Source organism: Melozone crissalis, unplaced genomic scaffold (assembly GCF_028551555.1).
Source record: "Melozone crissalis strain CALT ecotype California unplaced genomic scaffold, PUWL_Pcris_2 ptg000041l_1, whole genome shotgun sequence".
Classification (NCBI taxonomy): Eukaryota; Metazoa; Chordata; class Aves; order Passeriformes; family Passerellidae; genus Melozone; species Melozone crissalis.
The window spans coordinates 9,187,731-9,200,138 of record NW_026535819.1 but is presented as its reverse complement, the minus strand read 5'-3'; the positions used below and the strand labels follow the sequence as shown (position 1 = coordinate 9,200,138).

Genomic DNA, 12,408 nt, shown 5'->3' with positions numbered 1-12,408 from the left:
CTAGGAGTATAAATTCTGCTAAAAATGAGCTGGTGAGCACTGCCCAGCCCCAGGAATATTAATTTTCTACAGAAAAGACAGCAGGTTAGCAATGACCATCCCCTGAAGGCTGCATTGCGGAGGATGAAGGGCTGCTTGCTCATGCAGACTCCAGCAAGTGCTCAACACTCAAGTTACCCTTGAGATGACCCCAAAATCCCTCTGGCAAAGTCTGGATGCTCAGGAATTTGCATAAAGAAGCAGTGGCCTGACTGATGAGTGCCTTGTTCTTCACCTGCAGTGAGTGTAAGGTTAAGTTACCTGCCCCAGGATTTGGGTGTGGTGGGATCTGGCACAGGTGAAAGCCAGCCCCTGGAGCTTTGGTAACACAAACTGTGAAGCTGTAGAGCCACAGGCCTGGGTTTGATGATTGGAGGATTAAAATAATGAGGTTTTGTTGAGGTTTTGTTGTGAAGTTGAGGCAGTTGCTTTGCCTGGTTTCCTTTACCTCTGCCCTTCCTCCCACCAATCCTCAGCACACTGAATTAGCTGTTTTCTGTATCTAAAGAAAAGCCCACATGCCCCAAAGCTGGTTATTTTTACAGCTCTCAGCTGGTTTGCAGCCCATTTTTCATTGTTTGATGCTTTAACTCTGGTCCTGGGGCTTGCTCAGGCTCTGCAGAGCAGGAAGGAGAACACCGAATGTGGAACCAGGATTTGTGGCAGTGATCCTGGGCTCTGGCACACTCATGGGCTAGGAGCTGTGGGTGCAGAGCCCCAGCCCCTCTGAGGAGTCCATCAGGATTTTGGGGGTGATGGGAGATTTCCATCAGGATTTCTGGGTTGATCAGAGGGATTTCCATTAGAGGGATTTCCTTTAGGAATCTCTCAGGAGAGAGTGGATGGATTTTGGGGGAAGGGGCTCAGCCTTTTCCAGCACAATCCTGACCCTTCCCAAATCCTGTGTCCAGAGTTCAGCCCTGATGCGGAACCAGGATGTTCCTGGCCTTCATGAGCAGCTGTTTGTCTGTCTGTACCCCCAGCTCAGAGCTCTCAGGCCATGTCCCTTGTGCAGAGGTGTCCAGCAGAGATGTCCATGAGTCCTTTTTCCCCAGGTTTCCTCCAGGTTTTGTCCCAGGGGTGCCTCAGGCCCAGCGATGGCAGCCAGGCCAGGGATGGGATTGTCCCGCTCTGCTCTGGGCTGGGCCTCACCTCCTGTGCTGGGGAGTTTTGGGCACCTCAGTAAGAAAAATCTGTGAGAGAGTGTCCAAATGAGGGACACAGGGATGGGTAAGGCTCTGGAGGGGCCGTGAGGAGCAGCTGAGGGCTCTGGGGTTGCTCAGCTGGAGCAGAGTGAGGGCAGAGCTCCCCGGGGCTGCAGCTCCTCCCGAGGGGCAGCTCCCATCTCTGCTCTGGGCCAGGGACAGGAGCCAGGGCACGGCTGGGGCTGGGCCAGGGCAGCTCAGGCTGGAGCTCAGGGCAAGGCTCTGCCCCCAGAGGGTGCTGGCACTGCCCAGGCTGCCCAGGGAATGGGCACGGCCCCGAGGCTGCCGGAGCTCCAGGAGCCTTTGGGCAGCACTGCCAGGGATGGACAGGGTGGGGCTGCTGGGGGGGCTGGGCAGGGACAGGAGTGGCACTCGATGATCCTTGGGTGTCTTTTCAACTCAAGATATTTCATGATTCTACAATTCCTGCTCCCTCGGCCTGCAGAACTCCTGCCTCAGGCACCACAGGAGCTGGCCTGAGGGCAAGACTTCTCAATTTTTGAGTTATTACTAATTAAGAGGCATTAATTACCCATTCATTTAGCCCAAGTGGAAAACGGCTGTCACTCTCAGCCTGGGTGACATAATTACATTGCAGTCTTCACTGATTTCTTGCTAAAACTCAGAATCTTTTTGTCCTCATGGGATCCCAAACTGGGCCTGTTTCAGAGCAGGAACTTATTTCTGGATGGAGATTTTTTTTTTTTTTTTTGCTCAGACTGAATTTCCAGCAAGGTCATTAACAATTAATGTTCATACAGTGATGCACACAAAGTGTCAGTGCCTGCTGGTAGCTCCAGTGTTTGCTGCCGAACCTCAGATTGTGTTTTCCCTGCTTGCTGCTTCCAAGGATACAGAGAGAGCCCTTGGAAAGCCCTGACTGTTGTGTGATCAATGAACACCTGGCTCCAGGGGGCTGCCAGAATTCTTCTTATCCTCTTCCCAGTTCATACACCTGAAGGATTGTCTAGTTTGCAAAGCCAGGTGTCTGCTAAGGAAGGCAGGAGCCTCACTTGAAATAGAAAATGCAACCCCCCCTCCCTTCAAATTGTTATGATTTTGAAATTAAGGGGCTCTCAGGCAAAGATATGGGAGCAGGAATAACAGTTCTTTACTAGGAAAATTAAAATGAAAATGCAATAGTGAAAAAAAACTGAAAAAACCACCACTGGCAGAATGAAAATCCAACCTGTCCCCCTGTGTGCCAGGGAGGTGTCCCAGCCCCATCCCATGGGGGCTCAGCCCTCCTGCAGTGCCAGCTGTGGCTCTGCTGCAGCAGGGATCCTGCACAAGGGGGGAGTTTTCCTCTGCAGCTCCAGGGCTGCTGCAGATGGGCCTGGGCTCCCTCTGGCCATGCAGGGCAGCAGAAAGCTGCTCCTCTGGCAATGCAGGGGGCAAAGGCTGCTGTGCTGTGCCAGGCCCAGATTGGATCCAGGCAGGAATGCTTGGCTCCTGCCCTGGGCGCAGCATCTCCCCATGGGATGCTGGAATGGGATCAGCCCTGCAGGGACACTCAGTGGCCATGGAGAGCAGAGATCTCCTGGAGGGAGGGTTGGCTGTGGGAGAGAGAAAGAAACAACTGCCCCATGGACAGCAGAGAACTGCCCCAGTCTGACAGATAGTAACTTATTACACAGGCCCATTTCCAACCTAAGAAAAGGACAAATGCTACAAAACTCAGTCCTGCCACGGAATTCAGTGTTTGCATTTGCTGTCATTAATCCACTTTTTCCTTTCCCACAGGCCTTGCCTTATGTGTGTCTCCTCATTGCAATGCTCTTCTTCATCTATGCCATTATTGGCATGCAGGTAAAATATTTAATTTTTATTCATTCTGACCATAAGCAGCCTGGGTTTGTTCAGAATGCAGATGGTTGTTGCCTCCACAGCAGGAGCAGCACTGATTTGTGATGAGGAAAGTCTCTTCTTGTCTGATGTTAGGTAAATTAGAAATGAAAAAAGGCCTCTTTTCCAACTTTAATTGTCAGCTTTTGTGTTGAAGTGTCCCCAGTGAGCTGGACAAGTGATGCTGTGGGCATCAGCCTGGATCACACTGCAGCACTGGACATCTATGAATCCCATGGGAAAAGACCCTTCCCCTGGTTATGGACACACCAAGAGGCTGAGAGGAGGGAGCAGCCCAGGCACTGCACCTTCCTGAGAAGAATAATAAACTTTTCTTTGCCTGGGATGGAGCTGAACTGCTGGAGAGGACCTTTGTGAATACAAAGCACATTAATCTTGTGTTTAATCTCCGCAACACATTTTTATCTCCCTTTTCAGCACAGAAATTATTCCAGCTTTTGAGAGCCTTTAAACAAGGACAAATTCTTTCCCTGCCTTATTTTCCAGCTCTACTTGATATGCCTGGCTGAATCCCTTCTGTTTTCCTGGCAGGTATTTGGGAACATTGCCTTAGATGATGAAACCTCCATTAATCGGCACAACAACTTCCGCACCTTCCTCCAAGCCCTGATGCTCCTGTTCAGGTAAGGGGAGGATAAAACACCATCTGATTTGTGTGGGAACAGCAAAAACATCTTTGTGCAGGTGCCAGTTGAGCTGCTCAGACTTGGGCATCCTTTAAAATAGGGATTTGTGTAAATTATCCATTCCTGCTTCCTCCTCCTCAGCAGATCGGATTCAGCCCCTCCACAAAGTGTCACCCAGAGCTGTGACCCCCAAGGCAACTCAGGCAGAAGCTGAATATAGATCAGAACCCTGATGGTTTAACTGATTGATGGCCTTCCTGTCCTGAAACTTGGTTAATTTTTCCTTTTTTTAAGTGAGAATTGCTTTAATTGGCAATTTCTGATTAACCAGAAGTCACCAGCTCCTACACCAACCCCACCTCTCCTTCAGAATTCAGGTGTTTCCCTTTGGGTTCGTCCTGCCTGGAAATGAAGCATTTTCAAGTTGAAAACCAATCAATTAAAGAACAGATTTTCATTTTAAGACCTGGCAAAACAAGCCCTGCTCCAGCTTGGGGCAGTTTGGGAGAGATGTTCCTCATCCAGCTGTGGAGACCCCTCAGTGAACACCAGCCCCTTCCAAACCTGCCAAGGCTCAGCTCCAAGGATTCTGTGGTGCTTGGTGCTGGATCCTTGCCTGGGAGTTTCTGTGAAGCCAGACAGAAATGGAATTAGCCATCTCTAGCTCAGAATGATCCCTGGGCTCAGAACACTGAATTTTCATAAAACTGGGTCATTATTCAGCCTTGTGGTCCGTCACCCACCCCGCAGCAGTGGGAGTGAGGAGCAGAGGAAGGAGGATTGGGATGGGAGCTGGTTTCTGCACAATTCCCCACAAAGGGAATGGGCCTTTAGCACCCAGGCACCAGGGGGAAAATCTGCTGTAATTCAGAGTAGCCTGGAAGTTATTCCAGGTTAGATGGAGCACTGAGTTTTCCCAAAGTTTGTGAATAAAAGGCAAAATTCCTTTTTTCCCCTCAATGTTGAGGAGAAAAAAGGAATTTTGGGAAGCAGAAAATTTAGTGAAGCAAGAATTCAGAGTAAGTGCATGTGGAGAATCCCTGACTTCCAAACCAAGGGTGCACTTCACAGGCACTTCTTTATTTTGAGGACAAACTCTCTGGGACTCCAAGGTTTTTCCTTTTGGCTCTTTTCTCTCATTAGGAAAATAAGAAATAGGGAGGGAGGAGGAAACAGGTAAAGAACATCCAGGAGACTGTGATGAAAAAGAGACCCAAATCCAGCCAGCCCATGCTGGAATTTATCTGCCTGATAAAGGAAATAAGAGATTCCAGTGGAAAAGCCTGGTTTCATTTCCCATCCCCTGCACTGGCTTTAGAGCCAGCGCTAGGTTCAAAAGGCAACAATCTAAACTCTGTTTACTCAGATTTGTTTAAATCAATTTGGTTTTATTCTCCACAGAAGCAATAAAGCTTTTAGCCTACCTGAGCCCGTCAGGTTTCTTTTATCCCCCTGTAACAGAGGGAAATGTTCCTTGTTCTTTCCTTTTCATGAGTTGTTCCAACTCCCAGTATAAAAATACAGTCTCTGCTCCTGGGCACAACCTTCCCCCTCATTAATTTGGTTAATTGGGTGCAGTATTATTGCAGGGTGGCTGTCATGGGGAGGGGTGGATAAACTCAGCCTCTGCTCTTGTGTTGCAGGAGTGCCACGGGGGAAGCCTGGCACGAGATCATGTTGTCCTGCTTGAGCAACAGAGCCTGTGACCCCCTCTCTGGCCTCACCAAAAAGGAATGTGGCAGTGATTTCGCCTATTTCTACTTTGTGTCCTTCATTTTCCTCTGCTCCTTCCTGGTAAGTCAGTCCTGAGCCCCCAAAGTGGGGGTGCTGCTGTGGATCCCCCAAACCCTCCTCACCCCTGTGCCTCCTCCTCATCCCTAATTATAATTTAGACACCACCAAGCCAGCTTAGCTAAACCCCATTTATCATCCTGCTGATAAAATCCCCAAAGAGATCATTTAGTCATTAAAGGGAAAGGGTTTATCTCTCTTCTCACAGGGGTTCTAACATTTGGAATTAAGCATTAATGGGGTTTGGCTTGATTTATACCGTGGGACAATGTGTGAGTTCAGCAGCCTTTCCTGGGAGCATCACACTCATTTCATTGATCTGCTGAGGTGGGATCATGCTGGATCATGCTGGAGGCAGCACCAGTGATGGGGCTGTGGAAAAATGGGCAGGAGAGGAGGAGGCAGCAGTGGCATTCCCAGGAATCCAGTGCTGTGTTCCAAGAGTTTCTCCCTGGGGTGAGGCTGCTCCTTGTAGAAACATCCAGTTATGGAACTCATGCATGCTTCTCTACCAGGTTTTAATTTTTAAAATTCTATTCTCATTCTCATTCCCCTTCCTCTTTACCTTCCATTCTTCCCTTCCCATTTTCCTTCTCCTTTCCCCCTTTTTCCCTTCCCCCATCTCCTTTCTCTTCTTTCTCCCTTCTCTCTTCTCCTTTCTCCCTTTCCTTCTCTGTTCCTCCCTATTCTCCTTTCCTTTCCTTTCCCCTTTCCCTTTTCCTCTCTTCCCCCTTTCTCATTTCCCTTCTCCTTTCTCTGCTCCCTTCTGTTTCCCTCTTTCTCCTTTTCCTTCCTTTCTCCTTTCCCTTTTTCTCCCTTCCCCTTTCTTCTTTCCCCCTTCCCTTCTCTGCTCCCCTCTCCCTTCTTTCCCTTTTCCTCTCTTCCCCCTTTTTTCTTTCCCTTCTCCTTTCTCCCTTGCCTTGCCTTCCCTTCCCCTTTTTTTCCCTTCCCTTCCCCCTTCCCTTCTCTTTTCCCTTTTCCTCTCTTCCCCCTTTCTCCCTTCCCATTTCCTTCCTCCCTTCTCTTCTCTGCTCCCCTCTCCCTTCTTTCCCATTTTCTCCTTCCCCATTCTCCTTTCCCTTCTCCTTTCTCCCCTCCCTTCTCTGCTACCGTTTCCCTACTTTCCATTTTACTCTTCTCCCCTTTCTCCCCTCCCCTTTCCTTTTTCCTTCCCCTCCCCTTCCCTTCTCTTTTCCCCCTTCCTTTCTCCTTTCTCTTTTCCTTTCTCCTTTCCCTTTTCCTCTCTTCCCCCTTTCTCCTTTCCCATTTCCTTCCTCCCTTCTCTTCTCTGCTCCCCTCTCCCTTCGTTCCCATTTTCTCCTTCTGCATTCTCCTTTCCCTTCTTTCTCCCCTCCCTTCTCTGCTCCTCTTTCCCCATCCCCGCAGATGCTGAACCTGTTCGTGGCAGTGATCATGGACAATTTCGAGTACCTGACCCGGGACTCCTCCATCCTCGGCCCGCACCACCTGGACGAGTTCGTGCGGGTGTGGGCGGAGTACGACCCGGCAGCCTGGTACGTGCGGGACGCAGGGACAGCATGGTGGGACAGAGGGACACCAGAATAGGGACAGAGGGACACTGCAGCTGTAATGCTGCACCTGAGCACGCTCAGAGCCCGTTTAACAGCCCCAGGATTTGGGTACCACTGCTGTTAAATGCTGTAATTCCCTGAGTGCTAGAGAGGAACAGAGCTGGTGTCACTGCAAGGGCGTTTTCTTCCCGCACAGCCAAGCCCTGCAAGCGAAGCGCAGCCAAAAATGAACAGATTAAAGCCTCAGTTCCCCCGAGCCCGCCTAAATGGCCCTGGAGAAAAGTGATTTAGCACTTCCAAAAGGAGCTTTCGGTTCCTGCATCCCATCCGGAGATGCAAATCCGCAAATCTCCGGCTGTTGGCAGCACTTGAGGGAGTGGGAGAGGTTCACACCTCATTTGTGCAGCGTTGTTTTAATTGAGATCCACCTTGGTGGGTTCCCAAATGCTGTGCAGACACCTCAGACTGCATCTGAGTCAGGTCCTGCAGGCCCTGCTCCATCCTCCCACCCGCTCCCACAGGGAATGATGTGATGCTCCTCTGCCTTAGGGTGGTTTCCTGAATAAATGGGATTTTTTCAAACAGCCTTTCCTCATTAAACACAACATTTTCCTCCTGGAAGCCTCCTTGTAGTGACATCAAACTCTACGTGGGAATTTTGGCCTTTTCAGTAATATTTAGCTCTGGAGTTGCAGTGGAGGTTATAAAATGTGCAAAATTATCAGGATAAAATGAAATGGGCCAAAGTTTGGAAGTGTTTAACTTTTATATTTAATTCTCTGATAAAATATTCCTGATTTATGAGTGGGTTAAAGGAGGGGATGGTTTTCTCACACTGTACAATGTTTATTTTTAAATTTTATTTTTTTCCAAGATACAGGGGACCTGCACACTGGGCTTAGGCAGTGGAGCAGCAGCACAGACCCCAAATTAAGGATTTTTTTCTTAAATTGAGGGAATGGCCCTGCCCAATGACCACTTCTAGAGCAGGACTGATTTAATAAATTGCTTTTCTGTACTGCTGCACCACAGCCCTGGTGATGGGGTTATTCTCATTTCTGGATGCTCTGTCCCAGGTCCCAGTAATTCCTTGATATTCTATTTGGGAATTTGCCTGTTGGGAGACTCTTTGTTTATTTAAAGCTCTGCTAATTTTGGATCCCTTTTTTCCTCCCTGTGAGTTCTTCCCTGCCATGAATCTCCTCTGGATTTGTGATGCCTCCAGCTCTTCCAATCTTTCCTTTCTTTTTTGTTTCCCTTCAGCAGAGACAGAGGCAGGGAGTATTTGGATAAGCAACATCTCAAACTCCCTGCTAGGATGCAATTAAACTGCTTTCAAATCTCATTTCAAATGATTTAGCCTAACTTTAAATGGAAACTTGTTCCAAAAACCTGCATTTCTCTGAACTGTGGGGGATTTGAACTGCTCCAAGCCACCCCTACTACCAACCTGAATATTTACTCCACACTTACTACCAGCTTGTAATCTCCAGGCAGATTTTCATCCCCACGAGGTCTGTGACACAGCAAATCCTTTGTGGGGATTTAGTAGGCACAAATAGCTTTTCTTTTTCCCTTTTTCCAATCCAATCCTCAATGAAAAAAATCTCAATGAAGCTGAAAACTCGGGAGTGCTCCTTAGAAAAACAGCCTTGGCTTTACATCCGTGGGAGGAGGAACACACCTGCAAGGAGGAAAATGGGATCAATGTGGATTTTTAATGTTTATATTCAGGAACTTTCCACCCAGAAGAGGCACCAGCAGTGAGTTTACAGGAAGATTTCTCGCTCTATTAACTCTGAGTCACTCGGGGGCCAAACTTTCCACTCACAGAGCTGGTAATGCAGAAAATGTCACATACTAAGATGCTAATTCTGGTTTTTTGTTTTTATTTTTTTTTTCTAACCCTGTTTCCTTTTCACTCTGGTGGGAAGTTATTGAGTGTGAACAGTTCCACTGAAATCACATTTTCAGAAGTGGGACTAAAATCTCCACAAATCTGAAATCCTTTCACACTTTAAGGCAGAACTGAGCTTTCAATAATTTTGATTTAAGACCTTTCTGATCTAAGAGGTCTTTTTCAATTCAACTGATTTTATTATTCGATTATTCCATGATTTGAACTGAATGTGGTCACTAGCTGATCACTTCTCCCAAGGTCTCTTCTTGATTATCCCAAGGAAAATGGAATTACAGTGTTTATCCATTTTTCTTAGCTTGAGACCCTCAATGAAAGATACTCTACAACTGTTATATTTTTATTATATAGATAATATTTTAAACACAACTTAATGTGTATTTTACCCCTATTTCTGATATTAACACTGGTTTTGTTACAAAATCCAACTCCCTGGCAACTTTTCTAGGGAAAAAAACATTGAAATTGAAGTAAAAAAGGCAGTTAGGAGCTGTTATTCCAGCTGTGCCACCCTCCCTAGGGGGGAGTATGGCAAAACTGCTGCATTTGGGGGTGACAAAAAGCCTTGAGCTCACAAAAAAAAAAAAAACAAAACCAACAAAACAGAGGGACTGAGAGAAATTGGGAGCCCAGGGTGGTTTGGTGGGAGTTAATTAAGAAAGTAGGGAAAACAGGATTTAAGGATGAACAAGGAAAGAAAACATAATTTGGTTTCTAGGAGCTTTTATTTGTTCAACATATAGAAAGTGAGTTCTTTATCTGTTTTATTCCTCTTCCAGTGCCCACCCCATGGAGATACTGGTGATGCTGCTCTGGCCATCCCAGTGCCATCAGCTGTCCTAGAGCACTCAGGAGGAGCTGCAGGTGCTCCCAAGGGAGCTCTGGGCTCTCTGGGATAATGGGATGCTGAGGAAAATCAGATTTAAACAAAAGGTTGTGGCTGCTCCATCCCTGGAGGTGCCCAAGGCCAGGCTGGAGGGGCTTGGAGAACCCTGGGATGGTAGAAGGTGTCCCTGCTATGGCACGGATGGGATGGACTTTAAGGTCCTTCCACCCCAAAACATTCTGGAATTCTCTGAACCTGGAAAAGGATCCCTCTTTGTCCTGATTTTATGCCATAATCTCCCAAGGCAAAGCATCTGTTGGTTTTCCAGACTTCCACAGAATCTTGGAGAGCTCAGGGAAATTTTCTCCAGTATTTTCCTCACCCTAATTTTCCAGAATCCTTCAAAAATTGTAACGAAAGCATAAACTTGGTGCCTCAGTTAAACCCAAACCTCTTTAGACCCATGATTAGGCCTGGAGCCAAGACTTGCACAGTTCCATTTGCTCTCAAATTCACAGTTTGGACTTGATTGGAGAAGGCTCTGAATAGACCTTAATTCTTCACACCCTAAAAAGCAGCAACACTGAAAGAGTTCTCCCAAAACATTCCAGCCTTCTTTACAGAATGCACCAAAATAAATACAGAGAGGCCAAATGCCTTGGTTTGAAAAGCCAGGTATCTGCTAAGGAAGGCAGGAGCCTCCCTTGAAATGGAAAATGCAAACCCCCTCCCGCTGAATTACCATAAATTTGAAATTAAGGGGCTCTCAGGCAAAGATATGGGAATAGGAATAACAGTTCTTTAATAGGAAAATTAAAAATACAAATGCAACAGTACAAATAAAACAAACCATTGAATACAACCTGCCCCCCTGTGTGTCAGGTTGGTGTCCCAGCCCCATCCCATGGGGGCTCAGCCCTCTTGCAGTGCCAGCTGTGGCTCTGCTGCAGCAGGGATCCTGTAGAAAGGTGTAGCCTTCCTCTGAAGATCCAGTGGAAAAGGCAGCTGTTCTTCTGGGAATCCAGTGGAAAGGCTGTGTATGGTGTCCCAGAATCTCAGATTGTATCCAGCAATCCCCATGGGATGCTGGAATGGGATCAGCCCTGCAGGGACACTCAGTGGCCATGGACAGCAGAGATCTCCTGGAGGGAGGGTTGGCTGTGGGAGAGAGAAAGAAACAACTGCCCCATGGCCAGCAGAGAACTGCCCCAGCTCTGACAGATGGGGATAGAACACACAGCCCCATTTCTAACCTAAGGCACCAAAGCATTCCAGTTTTCTTCAGAGGTAGTTTTGAAGTTCGGCTCTTCTCACCTAGGTTATACAAAAAAGTTTGAGAAATACAATCCTGCTGTTTAATTAGCTGAAATTATTGTGGGAAGTTAATGAGACTGACCATAAAGCTTCCAGGAGGTGTCTGATTTCTCCTTCTGGTATTGAAGGTAGGATTTTCCCAGTGCCAATGCCCAACAGGCTCTGGAGGTGACACTTTCTGCTCTCCCAACAAATTCCTCATTGCCCAGGAATGGCCCTGCTGGGGTTATGTAGGAGGTGACAGTGGGAGGGAAAGGTTCCCAAGGTTTTAAAGCAGCTAATTTGAATCCTGGCAATAATCCATTGAAGAGCTGTAATAAAATCCCAGGAATAATCCATTAAAGAGGCTCTTTGTGGCCTGCAGGCTCTGGGTGTTGGGCAGCAGAGTCTGAAGGCTGATGCTCAGGACAGGGAATTAAAACATGAGTGGGAAAGGAAACCAAATGTTTGGGAAGCCTTCCACACAGCACTGAAGGTTTCCCAGAGGAAAATCCAAGGATATCAGGTTGGGTGAGCAGTTGGAAGTTCTCTGTGTGTTAAAGTGGCTCCTTCCTTTCCAGACTAACCTTTCTTTTCAGCATGTTTTGCCCTTCCAACTTGTCCTGTTCACCTGTGGAAAAGCTGATTCTTCCCTGATTCCCTGTGGAAAAGCTGATTTTTTTCCTATTTCCCTGTGGAAAAGCTGATTTTTTTCCTATTTCTCTGTGGAAAAGCTGATACTTCCCTGTTTCCCTGTGGAAAAGCTGATTCCTGTTGGATTTTGCTGTCATAACCTCTGGTGTTTCCTTTCCAGTTGCCGCATTCATTATAAGGATATGTACAATTTGTTACGTGTAATTGCTCCACCCCTGGGCTTAGGAAAGAAGTGCCCTCATAGGGTGGCCTACAAGGTTTGGAATTTCAGAGATCCCTCCAGCATCTCTGGTCCTGGTTCTGTTTCTTTTTCTCCCCTCTTCCCTCCCCCGAGTGCAAATGCAACCAGTAGAGAACAGAAAGTGTAAAGTAACCAATCCCTTGCCTGAAAAAAGGAATGATTGACTGACTGCCTCCTTCCTCCTCCATGCATCCCTTCCCTGTCTCCTCCCACACCCCAGCTGGCTGGGGACAAGCAGTTTTATGGGACAGGGAACCCTCCAGCTTCCATCCTGCCAGCTCCAGCTGGGAAGTCCTGGGGAAAATCATCCCAGCACTTCAATATATTCCAGAGAGAAATGGCATCCCACGGTTTCCAGGGAGCAGCAACTTTGGTTTGGCTTTGTAGCATTGTTGAGTGATCAACTTCCTGAGCTGG

General features: G+C 47.5%; 1 protein-coding gene across 6 annotated transcripts in view; it reads left to right on the top strand.

Annotated features, from left to right (window-relative positions):
* The window catches only part of CACNA1B (calcium voltage-gated channel subunit alpha1 B), a 313,833-nt gene that overhangs the window by 270,157 nt on the left and 31,268 nt on the right, over positions 1-12,408 (top strand). For all 6 annotated transcript variants that reach the window (XM_054284411.1, XM_054284410.1, XM_054284409.1 and 3 more), the window contains 4 exons: positions 2,988-3,053; positions 3,642-3,733; positions 5,380-5,530; positions 6,914-7,041. In XM_054284411.1, coding sequence (XP_054140386.1) covers positions 2,988-3,053; positions 3,642-3,733; positions 5,380-5,530; positions 6,914-7,041 — 437 coding nt within the window. The remainder of the gene's footprint in view (positions 1-2,987; positions 3,054-3,641; positions 3,734-5,379; positions 5,531-6,913; positions 7,042-12,408) is intronic.